Here is a 16,174-nt window from a genome sequence, read left to right as displayed (position 1 = left end):
TTTTTTGTAACTGGGGAAGTTTGCTTTGTTACCGAGTATGTGGTCAATTTTTGAGAAGGTTCCATGAGCTGCAGAGAAGAAGGTATATTCTTTCCTATTTGGGTGAAATGTTCTATAGATGTCTGTTAAGTCCATTTGATTCATTACCTCCATTAATTCTCTTATTTCTCTGTTAGGTTTCTGTCTGATTGACCTGTCCATTGGTGCATTGGTGAGAGAGGGGTGTTGAAGTCTCCTACTATTAGTGTGTGCGGTTTAAGAGTCTAAAATATAGACTGTTAAAATGTATATTATCAATTGTTCATATTGATGGATCAGTTTTAAGCTATAAAACCATTCATTTTAGTTACTGAGAGTATCATTATTTTTTCCATATGCAATAGCTTTGGAAGCTTTAGGAGAAAGTTCTGCTGAAGGGTGTGCTCAGTTTGTTCATAAACGCTGATCCACAATGGAGCCACACTTCATGCTCCCTCATCACAACTTCCTTGTCTCTGAAGTGTGTAAAATGAGATAGGAGCCAGCACTGTGTCTCTCTGGGATGTTGCACTGGGCTGCAGGAGACATGCCTTTCTCTGTGGGTAGTGGGAAAACTGGGAATTTGCTTGCTTTGGAGATTTGAAATAAAATATTGGGTAACTCTGCATAAACACCTGCATCCCAGAAGAGGGAATCAGATCCTCTATCAGATCACAACAGATGGTTATGACCAGCATGTAGTTGTTAGTGACTGCAGGGCAGCCCCTCTGGAAAAAAAAAGCTGCTAGTGCTCCCAACTGCTGAGCCATCTATAGGATCTCCATGGCTTGAGGCAACAGCAGGATATCCAAGAGGAGTTTTGGTGAGGGTCTGGTGATGATGTTGTGCCAGAGGCCTTGAACCAGACCAGTAACTCATTGCAATCAGTGCGTGGGGTTGATTGGGCACAAGGGTACACTGTGTGACACCCAGCAGCTCCTGAAGCCATTAGGATGAATGAAGAGATGTTGGAAAGAAAGAGGAGTGAGGTGGGTTTTTTGTTTGTTTTGTTTTGTTTTTAATTAATTTTGGGGGGATCGTGCTACGGGCAGATACAGAGGGACTGGGAGGTGAGTGGAGTTGGGGGTACATGATATAAAGTTCCCAAAGAATGAATAAAGAGTTATGTTAAAATAAAACAAAGAAACATGGGGTAGCTTCAAAGCCACAGTGAAAACTTAGTCTTTGTTGTAACGAAATAATCTGTTGACTCTTAAACAAGAGAAATGTATCTCTCCCAGTTCTGAGAGGCCCAAGATCAATGTGTTGGTAGATTCTGTTTAGCTGTGGTGGTGATGGGGTCTAATTTCTGGTTCATACAATGGGACCACCTCACTGTCTCCCCCTGCTGGAAGTTTGTTATAAAGCATTTTTCTCATTCTCTTGGACCTAATGACCTCCCAAAGGCGTCTCACTTTCTTCAAACTGTCACCTTTGGGGGCTGGGCTGGGGGTGGGGCAATAAACATTTAGACCACAGCAAATCATAGATGATCCCAGCAGTTCACTCTTAACCTGAAAAAGGAAAGTAATCCTTTACCCTACACAAACCTTATAAAATCATTGTATGTCAATGATTTTATTGTATGATCAAGCTGTTATTGCAGGAGAGCAGATTTGCAATTTCTGTTAGTTGAGGCACGAGTGGACAGCAATGCACACTGACAGCCTTTGTCACCTCCTTTGACTAGAATATGGCTACAGCACGGTGGCTGTGACAATCCTGACGTTGGGCTCGATGCTTGGGACGGCGCTGGTCCTTTTTCACAGCTGCGAGGAGAACTACGGCCTTGTTCTACAGCTGTTCGTGGGCTTGGCTGTGGGCACCCTCTCTGGGGATGCCCTGCTCCACCTCATCCCTCAGGTAATCTTCTCCTTTCTGCCACAGATGGGTGCTGTCTGGTTTTTCTTTCCATTCCACAACTTGAGATATTTACGCAAATTTTTGGTGTCAACCTCAGTGAACAAATACAATGGCTGGTGTTTTTCTTGGAAAGAACACCTCTTGCCCAGAGTGACTTTGCACCCACGGAAGAGAAGAGAGAGACAAGCATATGTTGAGCCAGCCCATTGTCTTTGTTTTTGAAATGAAGGTGGTCAGGTTATTAGTTTGGATTAAGAAAGACTCAGGAAGCAACTATCACAGGCAGGACACACACACACGCACACACACACATGCACACACACGCACACATGCACGAGCACACAGTCTACAAGAGCGATGCTGGCTTTCTCAGATCCTTCCTTCTACCTCATGGATCAGATCCGTTTTCCTCTGCTCTTGGGTTCTGACACAAAGCTTGTTTCTTCTCAGATTTTTTTTTCTGTTGGATTTTTGCTTAGTTTCTGCCAAGGGGAAGCACCAGGGGAAAATCAGGAATGAAGAAAGAGGGGCAGTAGCTTTTCTCCCAGCTTGGTCCTGACTCTGGCTCTCACAGCTGCTTCAAAAGTAGCGGATATACCGTCAGGTTGTATCTGGAGGTTTCCTCCATAGCATTTTCTCTCTTGAGGTTTCAGCAATGTCATTTCATATCTTTGCCTCATTAGAGCTATGATGAAAATGGGTTCTTGGATGGTGGTTATCTGGGTCCCTTGTTCCTTGGCCCTGCATGAATCTCTGCCATAGTGTCATCATTAGCACCATTGTCTTTGTGATTGAGTCCCCAGAATAGACTTCTCTGTAATAAAGGTGTTTGGATTTCTTCTTCTTCTTCTTCTTCTTCTTCTTCTTCTTCTTCTTCTTCTTCTTCTTCTTCTTCTTCTTCTTCTTCTTCTTCTTCTTCTGCTTCTGCTTCTGCTTCTGCTTCTGCTTCTGCTTCTGCTTCTGCTTCTTCTGCTTCTTCTTCTGCTTCTTCTTCTTCTTCTTCTTCTTCTTCTTCTTCTTCTTCTTCTTCTTCTTCTTCTTCTTCTTCTTCTTCTTCTTCTTCTTCCTCCTCCTCCTCCTCCTCCTCCTTCTCCTCTTCCTCTTCCTTCTCCTCCTCTTTCTTCTTTTTCTTCTTCTCCTCCTCCTTCTTCTCTTTCTGTCTCTCTCTCCCTTTCTCTCCCTCTGGTGTGTGTGTGTGTGTGTGTGTATGTGTGTACATACTTGTGTGTGCATGCACCTACATTACCTACATGTATGAGTATGCATGCTTGTGTTTGGGAATGACTGTGGTTGCTAGATATTACTACCAGTGATTACTACCAGTGTCTTCCTCAGCCAGTCCTTACCTCACTGTTTGAGGCAGGATCTCTCAGAGAACCTGGAGCTCACCATTTGGTCACACTGGCTGGCTGCTAAGTTTCAGATATCCCCCTGCCTCAGCTGTCCCAGGCCTGAGATACATGCTGTGACACTCAGCTTTTCATGTGAGTGCTAGAGATCTGAGGTCGGGCCCTTGCTTTTGTGAGATGAATCCTTTACTGACAGCCCCTGGAATTCTTTCCTTAAGAAGTCAGAAGCAGCAGGCACATGGCTGTCTGTTGAAGTCTTCTGAGGCTTCTTTCTTTATGAGAAATGAAAGGACAATGACTTGAGATGGGACCCAGGTGAGGCAGGAGGCACTGCAAAGGAAGTTGGCTGTTTGTTCTTAATAGAAATGATGATGGCATACTAATGATCATGCCTCCTGAGAAGTAGGAAATGGTAAAAAAAAATTCCACAAGCTGCCGGCAATTTCCTCGGGATCACTGCTGTTGCTTAGAGATTCAACAATTATTTGATATTAAAAAATTGCAAAGTGAGCATTGGAGAAATTAAACAAGCCCCTATTGGTTTTAATTTCCCTCATAATCTAATTTTCTGGAACTATTTCAAGACTCGTGTGTTGGCTCTAGGCAATGGCCACAGCCGTTTTCTAGGTCACTGCAGCAGATATAGAGATGTTTGTTGCCTGGGATCCTGGGAAACAGCAGGAGGTTGCCTGGGTTTCCTCCAAGGAGTAGTGCACAGCTGGGGAGCAAGCCTGGACTTGGGGTGCATAGGAAATCCTGCATATCTGTGCAAAAGAGTTAGCTTGTATCTATGACATTTGAAGGCACAGTTTTGCCTTGAGGAAAGAAATGAGGGCAGAGTTACTGGAAAGAGAATCTAGTGTAAAATGTGATGGAGAGCTAGAGAAATCTGTGGTCCCTGGATGCGATCTGCATTTTCAACCGTCTTTACTCAAGTTAGAAAATACCACTGCTTGATTGACTTTAAAACTGATGAATTTGTTCACCGTGAAGATCTATAGTTTCACCTGAGATTGTGTTGTTCTTTTATTTACTTTTATGATCCTCCTCACCTTATGAAATGTTGATCATATGAGTATGATACATACATCAATGTTCTTACCAAACAAGTCAGTACAAGGAGACCAGCATATTCTGGTTTTTAGTTGTAACTACACATATGTGCTTACATAGGTATGCATGGTATCCACTGGGGATTGGTTCTAGGACTCCTGAGGATACAAAAGCCCACACACATTCAAGTCCCTTTGTAAAAAAATTGTATAGAACTTGCATAAATCCTATGTATAGCTTGTTACTTTAAATCATTTAGATCCCTTACAATATGTAAAATATCTGCAATACTATAGTACTCAGAGAATAATATAGTGAGGACAAATTCAGTTAATTTTTCCCAAGTATTTTCGTTCTGTATTTGGTAGATATATATCCCAAGACTATATTACATAAACATAAATCATCTATATGCATTTATTTTTCCTTATTTGGCTCAGAAATATCCTACTTTTACAAACCATTGAGCTATTTCACAAATTGATATCTTTTGGGAAAGGAATGTACTAGGCAATAATTATAAGCAGTCATAAAGGCAGTCAGGGATTGAGAGGATGGGATGAGTGAGTTAACTAGAGGGACGCTCACAATGCCCTTCAGAAAGCTGATAGCACTCCTGGTCACACTATAAGTGCAATTTCTCAGGCAATTCTCTGTTCCTCAGCAGGCTCCCAAATAACTACAGACTTTTTATTAATTATAACTGCTTGGTCGATAGCTTAGGCTTGTTTTTAGCTGGGTTTTATAACTTAAATTAACCTATTTCTATTAATCTATATGCTGCCCTGAGGCTCGTTTACCTCATCTGCATACTGTCCATTGTCTTGCTTGCTCTGTGGCTTATGGTGTCTCCCTCAAGTCTCCATCTTCTTCTCCCCAGCATTCTCTCTGCCCTGAAAATCCTGCCTAGCTACTGACAGTTTTTTTTAATTAAGCCAACCACAGTGACATATATTCACACAGTATAAAGGACTATTCCACACATACACAACATATACTCCGTGATGTGTTGACTTTCAGGTAGATTTTTCTATTCAGGTAGAATAGAATTAAGTTTAATTGTAGTGGAGTATTAGAACACATTGACATTGAGTACACCTTGCATGTGTTCCATGCAAAAAGCATACAGACATCTTATGAAACATTATTAAACACACACACACAGAGGAAAAAATAACGACAACTTGAAATTTGCAGGCAAATGGATGAATCTAGAAAACATCATGTTGAGTAAGGTAACCAAGACCCAGAAAGACAAATATCATCTTTACTCACTAATAAGTGACTTTTAGACATAAATCAAAGAAAAAACAGCCTACAAATCACAATCCCAGAAAACGTAGACAACAAAGAGGACCCTAAGAGAGACATACATGGATCTAATCTACATGGGAAGTAGAAAAAGAGAAGATCTCCTGAGTAAATTGGGAGCATGGGGACCATGGAAGAGGGTTGAAGGCAAGGGGAGAAGAAGAGAGAAGAGGGGAGTGGAGAAAAATATATGGCTCAATAAAAAGAATTAAAAATGCATTATTAATAGTAAAGTATAATGATTAAAAAACAGAAATGAACACATTGGAATTGAACAAAGAAAACAGAAGAAAAAGAACTAAAGAGAAGGCACAAGAAACAGACCTAATCATTTGTATACTTGGGAATCCCATAAAAACACTAAACTGGAAGCCAAATATGCAAAATAATGTAGGGTAAAAAGAGAGAGAGGCAAATAAAAATAATAAGATAAAATTATATAAAACATGACATTATAAGACAAGTAACCTCAAAATGCCATTGAGTTCATTTTCAACTGGCAATCTATTGCTAGGCATGTAGTCTTCTCTTAAGTGCAGTTTGCTTCTCCAGTGAGACATCCTTGGAGGAAACTAAATTTTTATTTGCAAGTGGTTATCATTTGGAGAAGCTTCTGGGTTGGGCCATGTGACCTCTTCTCCATTCAGCTCTAGGAACCCGAATGGTACAGACCCGAGCAAACCCTGTGCATCTGCTGCAGTCTCTGTGAGTTCATATGACAGTGATCACGATGATTTAGAGGGCTTTGTTTTCTAGGTGTCCTCCATACCTTCTCCTAGCTCTTACACCCCTTCTGTCTCCTCTTCCAGAGGGTTTCCTGAACCTTGAGGGGGTGGAATTTTTATGGAGACATCCAATTTAAAGCTCAGTGTTCTGAGGTCCCTCACTGCATAATGTCTGGCCATGGGTCTCTGCATTTGTTCCCATCTGCTTCAGGTGGGAGCTTCTCTGATGATGGCTGAGTAGGGTTACTGATCTATGATATAGCACGTCAGTAGGAGTCAGTTTATTGCTACTCTTTTTCTCTTTTTTTTCAGAACAATAGTATTTGATTTTACCCAAGGTCAATCCTGGGCTACCTAGTGTCAGGTTCTTGCTCACACAAGACTGTTGGGTGTGGGTTCCAGCTTAGGGAGTGAGTGAGCCTTCTGTCAAATCAGATGGTGGTTGGTTCATCTCACACGATTTGTGCCACCGCTGTTCTAGCATATCTTCCAGACAGAACATCATTGTAGATCAAAGCATTTGGGGCTGGTTTGATGTTTACATTTCTCTCTTGTGGCATGGAGAGTACTTTCCTGTACCAAAGATGGTGGAACATAGGGATGAAGACTCTACAGAGGCACCATCTTGATTTCTGTCTTCAGCAATGGAGACTTGATGTTTCTTTGTGGAGAGCAACCTACAGTCTAGGTAACATCCTGGGTTGTTTGAGGATTCCCATGGGACCTCTTTAGCCAACAACTCAATTAGATTAGATATAACCCAATTCCAGCACTGGAAGCTTCATTTGGTGACAGAAGATGGCCAGTTGGGGCTATATCTCTCCCATTATTTGACAGATTCATTTAGATCACCTTCATATATGTATATGTTTTAGGAAGCTTCTTGTGTATTAGGTTTCCATACTACCCTCAAATGGCTCTTGCTATTAGCTGTATCTTCACGTATTTCCTCCTTTATTCCCTCTTAACCCCTCTCCACTTGATCCACCCATTTCAATCCTCTACATCCATCCATAACTATCTATTCTATTTCCCTTTCCTAGCGAGATCTATCTGCCTCCCCTACCCCCAGCCAGTCCCTTACTCTATGGTTCCTAACTCCGTGGTTCTGCAGATTATAGCTTGGTTATCTTGAGTTAACAGCTAATATCTACATATTGTGAATACAAACCATATTTGTCTTTTGGGATCTAAGTTACCTCACTTAGGATGTTTTTTTTTTTATAGTTCCATCTACTTACCAGTCAATTGTATGGGTATTTTTTTAATGGCTGAATGATAGTCCATTGTGTAAATGGTGAAACATACCACATTTTCTTTATCCATTCTTCTGTTGAAGGACATATAGGTTGTTTCTACTTTCTGGCTATTATGAATAGACCAGCAGTGATCATGGCTGAACAAGTATCTCTGTGATAGGATGAAGCATCCTTTGGGTATATGCCTGAGAGTGGTTGTGTTAGTCAGGGTTTTCAAGGGTAATAGCTCTTACAGAATAAATCTCTCTATATAGAAAGAAGATTTATTAGAACGACTTACAGGCTACAATCCAACAGTGGCTGGCTGCAATCGGAAAGGTTAAGAATTCAGTAGTTTTTCCTTCCAAAAGGCTGGATGTCTCAGCTGGTTTTCAGTATACAGTGGAATTACAAAGAACTAGGCTCTAATGCCAGTAAAGGAATGGAATTGCTAGCTAGATGAGGGCAAGAAGGCAAAGAACACATTCTTTCTTCTTCCGTGTCCTTATATAGTCTTCCTGATTAAAGGTTTGTCTTCCCTCCTCAAGATCCAGATTAAAGGCAAACCTTTTCCAGGCTCAAAAGATCTGGATTAAAGGTGTATCTTCCTGCATTATATGTCTAATCAGATCCTAACATGCTGTAACTGTCCTTTGTATAACCATAATGCATTATAAATTTAGAACAAGTGGCAGTGTCTCTTGGGGGATATTCTTTCAATATCTCACACTTAAATATGGTAGCCATTGATATTTTCTTAATTGATGTTCTAGCACATAATAAATAAATTGAGGGAAAAACACAAATATCTGCACAAACACATTCTTAAAAAATAGAAGAGAAACACTCTGTCAAGTATAACCCTCATTTCTGTAACTGTTTACATAGACTTACTGGGTATATACAACTACTTTCCTCTACTGCCCACTGTGTACTTCTTCCACAATCTTCAAGCACTTCAGTATATTTTGGCTCTTTTCCTGGAGAAGGGACCCAGCTTCATTCCTCATGGGTCTGTGTCCTTGGTCATCCTGCTTGGGTTAGGCTGTCATAGTTTCCCATTGATTTTAGTCATTGAACATGGTAGCACTAAGAGATGCCCTAAAACGTCTCCTGCACGTGAGATATAATTTTCCTTACCTCATTGTGAAAGGAAATCCAATTTCTCCATGGTAATCTGGATCAATCACCCTTCCTAGAACTGGTATTCCATTGTTAGCCATTGACAGAAGGGCTTCAGAAGCCCAAATCCAGGGGAAAGTCTGAGCTTCCAGTTCAATGGAATGCTTGTTGTGGCTCCTGAAAGAAGCGTTCTCCTCTCTGGAACCCAAATCTAGGGCAACAGGATTTAGCATCCAGGAAAAAGGAAATAAATATTTTCCTAGGGGGCTACTAGGGGTGATAGTGAGTAAAACTATTCCCTTTTCCAGGCCTTCATTCCTGGACCCTTGGATCCCACCTATGCTAGAACTCATACCATGTATTGGATGCTGGCTGATCCAATGCACAGACGGCTTCTGAAAAACCCTGTCCCAGACCCCTGAGCTGCTGCCACCTAATTGGCACTGTAACTGTGACTTCAAGAGTCCATTCCCTCTTTCTGTCAGGCCAGCTCCTTCAGGATGGTGAGGAACATGATAAGACCAGTGGATTCCATGGTCCTGGGCTTATCATTTCCCTGCTCTGTGTGTCAAGTGGGTTCCTTGATGAGGAGCAATACTTTGTGGAATACCATCATGGTGGATAAGGCTTTCTCTAAACTCACAGATGGTGATTTTTAGCAGAAGCATCACATGAAGGAAGGGAACTCCACAACCAGAATAAGAATCTATTCTTGTAAGGACAAGAAGGATCCTTTCCATGGAGGAAGTGATCCAATACAGTCAGCCTGCTACCAAGTCTCTGGCAGACCACCCTGGGGAATGGTGCCATATCTGGGGCTCAGTGTTGGTCTCTGCTATTAGCAGATCTGGCATTGAACAGCAACTATAGGCAGGTCAGCCTTGGTGAGTGGAATACCATGCTGTTGGACCCATGCATAACCTCCATCTCTACCACCATGGCCTCTTTGATCATGAACCCATTGAGTAATGATAGGAATGACTGAGGAGACTGACTGCCTTCAGAACATCTTATCTATCTGATTATTAAACTCCTCCTTCGACAAAGTCACCTTTGGATGAGCACTGGACATCATATCTTCATGTTCTTCACCCATTTGGGGAGATCTACCCATGCACTTTTTCCCAAAATGTCTTTCTCACCAATTTTCCAATCATGCTCTTTCCAAGTTTCTGACCATCCAACCAAACATTGACTTGAGCCCATGAATTAATGACCAATTGTGTGTCTGGTCATTTCTCCTTCCATACAAGCTGTGTCCATGTGTACCGCTGGAAGTTCTGCCCAATGTGAAGATTTCACTTCACCAGTGTCTTTCAGCCTTGTCCCCAGAAAAGGGTTGTAAGGCTGTAACTTTCCACATCTGCGTGATTCTTGCCTAATGTGTAGAACCATCAGTAAATCAGTCTTTTTCTCTGTTAGTAGATCATAAGGAACACTCCACAACACTATCAGTGTTTACTTGGCAGCAGATAACATTGTAGTGGGAGTAGAATTCATAGGCATTTGGGTGACTTCTTGATGTAACTTACTTGTGCCTTTAGCACCTGCTCAGGACCAGTCATGTGTACACCACTCACATTTATTAATAGATGGTTGCTGTGCACATCCTACTTTATGGCTTTGTGGGCCAGATAACACCTAGCTTATGATGTGTATCAGGTTGCATGATAACTTTTGGCTCATTGTGAAAGGATAAGTTTTCACTGTGTCCCAATACTAGACCAAGAGCTGTCTCTTTCAAAGAGAGAAGAGTTGTCTGCAGATGATGGTAGAGCCTTACACCAAAATCCCAAAGCTGGGTTGAGGTATATCAATTCTCATCTTCCTGAGGTACCAACACATTGATTTTCATAGTGCTGTACAACTTTGCAGTCCCACCAGCAATGGATAAGAGTTCCCTTTACTCCACATCTTTGCCAGCATGGGCTGTCTTTGGTTTTATTGATCTTAGCCATTCTGACAGGTATTAGATGAAATCTCAAAGTAGTTTTGATTTGCATTCAAGATAGCTAAGGACATCTTTAAGCATTCATTTAAACATTCTCTACGTGTTTCTTGGACATTTGAGTTTCCTTATTAAGACTCCTCTGTTTAGATTTATACCCCATTTTTAAACTGGATTATTTGTTTTCTTTATATCTAGTGCTTTGAGTACTTTATATATTTTAGATATTAACCCTCTATCAAATTTGTAGTTGATAAAAATCTTTTTCCATTTTGTAGGCTGTTACTTTTTCCAAATGATGCTGTCCTTTCCTGTACAGAAGCTTTTCATTTTCATGAGGTCCCATTAATTAATTGTTTATCTTAGTGCCTGTGTTAAAATGTTCTGTTTATAAAGTCTATTCAAGGCTATTTTCCACTTTCCCTTCTATCACATTCTATACATCCAATTTTATGTTGAGGTGATCAATTGGGAGTTGAGTTTTGTGCAACGTCATAAGTATGAGTCTATTTGGGTTCTTCAACATGTAGTCCTACAGTTTGGCCAGCATCATTTGTTGAAGATGCTGTCTTTTTTCCATTGTGTGTTTCTGGCTTCTTTATCAAAAATCAGGTGTCCATGGCTATGTAAATTTATGTCTGGGTCTTCAATTTGATTTTGTTATTTGACATGTTTGTTTTTGTGTTATGTTGTTTTATTTGTATCATGCTTTTTATTGATATTACTTATAGTACTACTTGAAATCTGGGATGGTGATACCTTCCATAGTTCTTTTATTATTCAAAATTGTTTTAGCTATCCTGATGTTCTTATGTTTCCACATGACACTGAAAATTGTCCTTTTAAGATCTGTGAAGACTTTTGTTGGAATTTTGATGGGGTTGCATTGAATCTGTACATTGTTTTTGGCAGGATGGCCATTTTTACTATGTTAATCTTACTAACTGATAAAGCATGGAGATATTTCCATCTTCTGATAGCTTCTTCGATTTCTTAAGGTTTTTTTATTATACCTGTCTTTCATTTGCCTGGTTAGAGTTACCCTAAGATATTTTATATTATTTGAGGCTATTGTAAAAAGTGTTGATTCCCTGATTTCTTTCTCAGTCTATTTATCATTCGTATTTATGAGGGCTACTGATTTTTGCGCGTTAATTTTGTATCCAGTTACTTTGCTGAAAGTGTTCATCAGCTGTAAGAGTTTTCCAGTGGAATTTCTAGGGTCACTTAGGTATAATATCACGTCATCTACAAATAAAGATACTTTGACTTCTTCATTTCCAAGTTATATCCCCTTGATCTTCTGCAGTTGTCTTATTGTTCTAGCTAACAAACTCATTCTGAGGATTCCTGGAGGCAGGATCACTATTTCAGACTGAGGCAGAGGTAAAGAGCCAATAGCTGGCTGTTTCACTTTCCTGACCTTTAGGTTGAACTCCAATATCAGTCTCTTGGTTTTTATTAATTGTACTACACTTTAATTACTATATTAAATAGGTATGGGGAGAGAGTGGGCAACCTTCTCGTGTGCCTGGTTTTAGTGGAATTGCTTTTAATTTCTGTCTATTTAAGTGGATATTGATTATGGGCCTGCTTTAAACTGCCTTTATAATTTAAGGTATGTCCATTGTATCCCTAATGTTTTATCATGAAGGGGCATTGGGTTTTATCAAAGGTTTTTTCTCTACCAAAGGAGAATATCATGTTGGGTTTTTTTTTCAGTTTTTTTTAAAATGTGGTGGATTACATTTATATGACATGTTGAACTATCTGTGCACCTCCGGAATGAAGTCTACTTGGTCATGGTGAATGATCCTTTTGATCTGTTCTTGGATTCAATTTGCAAGTGTTATATTGAGAATATTTGCATTTATGTTCATAAGCAAAACTGGTCTGTAGTTCTTTCTTTCTTCGGTCTTTAAGTGGTCTGGTTATTGGGGTGACTGTGTTCTCATAAAATGAGGTTTTATGCCAAAACATTGGCAATGTTCCTTCTGTTTCTATTTTGTGGTATAATTTGAAGAGTATTGGCATTAACTCTTTGAAAGTCTGGTAAAATTCTGCACTGAAAAATCTGGGTTTGGCGTTAGGGACTGAATAGGAGACTTTTAATTACTGCTTCTATATCAATAGGGGTTATAGGTCTGTTTAAATTGCTAATCTGATCTTGATTTAACTTTGGTGCCCTTGTGTTTGGTGCATAGATGTTAAGAATTTCAATGTTCTCCTGGTGGATTTTTCCTTTCTTGAGTATGTGGTGTTATTTTTATAATAACAAATAATGAAAGTTTAACTTCTTCCTTTCCAATTTGAATCCCCTTGATATCATTTCATTGTCTTATTGCTATTTCTAAAATTTTAAGAACTATGTTGAAGTGATATGAAGAGAGTGGACAGCCTTGTCTTGTCCCTGATTTTAGTGAAATCATTTCTTTTTATTTAATTTGATGTTGGCTGTTGGCTTGCTATATATTGCTTTTATTATATTTAGATATGTTCCTTGTATCCCTGATACCTCCAAGCCTTTATCATGAAGGGATGTTAGATTTTGTCAAATGCTTTCTCAATATCTAATGAAATGATCATATGTTTTTTTTCTTTCAGTTTATTTATATGATGGATACATTGGTAAATTTTCCTATGTTGAACCAGCCCTGCATTTCTGGGATGAAGCCGACTTGATCATGGTGGATGATTTTTTGGTGTGTTCTTGGATTCAGTTTGCCAGAATTTTATTGAGTATTTTTGCATTCATGTTCATGAGTGAGATTGGTCTGTAATTCTCTTTCTTGGTTGAGTCTTTGTGTAGTTTTTTTTTATTATTTTTATTTTTTTATTGAGAATAAAAAAAAGTTTCTGCCTCCTCCCAGCCTCCCATTTCCCTCCCCCTCCCCCATTCTTCTCCCCCTCCCCCCACTCTTCTCCCCCTCCCCCCACTCCTCTCCCCCTCCCTCTCTAATCCAAAGAGCAGTCATGGTTCCCTGCCCTGTGGAAAGTCCAAGGTCCTCCCCCCTCCGTCCATGTCTAGGAAGGTGAACATCCAAACTGGCTAGGCTCCCACCAAGCCGGAACATGAAGTAGGATCAGAACCCCTTGCCATTGACCTTGGCTTCTCATCAGTCCTCATTGTTCGCCATGATCAGAGAGTCCGGTTTTATCCCATGCTTTTTCAGTCACAGTCCAGCTGGCCTTGGTTAGCTCCCAATAGATCAGCCCCACTGTCTCAGTGGGTGGGTGCACCCCTCGTGGTCCTGACATCCTTGCTTGTGTTCTCCCTCCATCTGCTCCTCATTTGGACCTTGGGAGCTCAGTCCAGTGCTCCAGTGTGGGTCTCTGTCTCTATCTCCATCCATCACCAGATGAAGGTTCTATGGTGATATGAAAGATATTGTGTAGTTTTTTTTTTTTATCAAGGTAACTGTACCCTCATAAAAAGAGTTTGGCAATGTTCCTTTTGTTTCTATTATATGGAACACTTTGAGGAGTATAGGTATTAGCTATTTTTTGAAGTTCTGGTAGAATTCTGCACAAAACCATCTGGCCCCGAGCTTTTATTGGTTGGGAGGTTTTTGATGACTACTTCTATTTCCTTACAGTTTATAGGTCAATTTAAATTGTTCACCTGGTCTTGGTTTAATTTTGGCATATGGTATCTAGCTAAAAAATTATCCATTTCTTTCACATGTTTCAATTTGTGGAGTACAGGTTTTTGTAGTATAAGCTAATGATTGTCTGAATTTCCTCAGGTTGTTATATCCCCCTTTTCATTTCTGATTTTGTTAATTCGGATGTTGTCTCTCTGCCTTTTGATTAGTTTGGATAAATGTTTGTCTATCTTGCTGATTTTCTCAAAGAACATATTTGTTTCATTGATTCTTTGTATTGTTTTCTTTGTTTCTATTTTGTTGATTTCAGCCCTCAATTTGATTATTTCCCATCTTCTACTCCTCCTTGGTGAGTCTGCTTCTTTTTGTTTTAGAGTACTTAGTGCTATGAATTTTCCTCTTAGCTTTCATAGTGTTCCATAGTTTGGGTCCCTTCATTTTCATTGAATTCAAGGAAGTCTTTAATTAGTCTTTAATTTCTTTCTTTATTTCTTTCTTGATCCATGGGTGGTTCAGAAGTTCACTGTTCAATTTCATGAGTTTGTAGAATTTCTGAGAGTAGTAATGTTGTTAAATTCTAACTTTAATCCATGGTTATCTGATAAGACACAGGAGGTTACTCCAATTTTTTTTTGTACCTGTGGAGGTTTGTTTTGTTACCAAGTATGTGATCAATTTTCGAGAAGGTTCCATGATGTGCTAAGAAGGTATATTTTTTTGTGTTTGGGTGGAATGTTCTATAGATGTCTATTAAGTCCATTTGGTTCATGACATCTGTTAGTTTTCTTATTTCTATGTTAAGTTTCTGTTTGGTTGACCTGTCCATTGGCAAGAGTAGAGTGTTGAAATCTCTTACTATTAGTGTGTGGGGTTTGATGTGTGACTTAAGTTTTAATAATGTTTCTTTTACATATGTGGGTGCTCTTGTATTAGGGGCATAAATGTTCAGGACTGAGACTACATCTTGATGGATAGTTCCTGTTATGAGTGTAACGTGTCCTCTATCTCTTCAGACTGATTTTAGTTTGAAACCAATTGTGTTAGATATTATGATAGCTATACCCACTTGTTTTTTTAGGTCCATTTGATAGTGAAACCTTTTCCCTACCTTTTACTCTGATGTAGTATCAATCGTTGAGGTTTAGATAGATGTGTTTCTTGTATACAGCAGAGGCTGGATCCTTTTTCATATCCATTTTCTTAGCCTGTGTCTTTTTATAGGTGAATTGAATCTATTGATATTAAGCAATATTAATGATCGGTGGTTGTTAATTCCCATTATTTTTCAGTAGTAGTGTTTGTGTGTTTCCCTTCTTTGAGTTATGCTGGTGGGGAGCATTATCTGTTGCCTGTGTTTTTCTGGGTGTGGTTAGCTTCTTTGGGTTGGGGTTTTTCTTCTAGAACTTTCTGTAGGCCTGAGTTTGTGGATACGTATTGTTTAAATTTGTTTTTGTCATAAAATGTCTTGTTTTCTCCATCTCCATTGAAAAATTTTCTGGGTATAGTAGTCTGTATAGTAGTGTGGGCTTGCATGGATGGTCTCTTAGTGTCTGTAGCACATCTATCTAGGACCCTCTGGCTTTCATGGTTTCCATTCAGAAGTATAAGTGTAATTCTGATAGGTTTACTTTTATATGCCATTTGATCTTTTTTCTTTGCAGCTCTTAATATTCTTTCTTTATTCTGTACGTTTTGTGTTTGGGTTATCATATGGCGAGGGCATTTTTTTTTTGATCCAGCCTGTTTTGTGTTCTGCAAGCTTTTTGTACCTTCATACGAATGTCCTTCTTTAGATTGGGAAAGTTTTCTTCTATGATTTTGTTGAATATATTTTCTGTGCCTTTGAGCTGGCATTCGTCTCCCTCTTCTATCCCTATTATTCTTAGGTTTTGTATTTTTTTTCTTTTCTTTTTTTTTCTTTTTTTTTTTTTTTTGGTTTTTT

The 16,174-nt window shown here is 39.5% G+C and overlaps 1 protein-coding gene across 6 annotated transcripts in view; it reads left to right on the top strand.

Moving 5' to 3' along the window:
* The window catches only part of Slc39a12 (solute carrier family 39 member 12), a 110,048-nt gene that overhangs the window by 49,297 nt on the left and 44,577 nt on the right, over positions 1-16,174 (top strand). For all 6 annotated transcript variants that reach the window (XM_050144754.1, XM_050144755.1, XM_050144752.1 and 3 more), the window contains exon 6: positions 1,709-1,881. In XM_050144754.1, coding sequence (XP_050000711.1) covers positions 1,709-1,881 — 173 coding nt within the window. The remainder of the gene's footprint in view (positions 1-1,708; positions 1,882-16,174) is intronic.

The sequence above is a fragment of the Alexandromys fortis genome, unplaced genomic scaffold (assembly GCF_014885135.2).
Source record: "Alexandromys fortis isolate MF-2015 unplaced genomic scaffold, M_Fortis_MF-2015_v1.1 scaffold_52, whole genome shotgun sequence".
In the NCBI taxonomy this organism is placed as follows: domain Eukaryota; kingdom Metazoa; phylum Chordata; class Mammalia; order Rodentia; family Cricetidae; genus Alexandromys; species Alexandromys fortis.
This window is presented reverse-complemented; position numbering and strand designations above follow the sequence as displayed.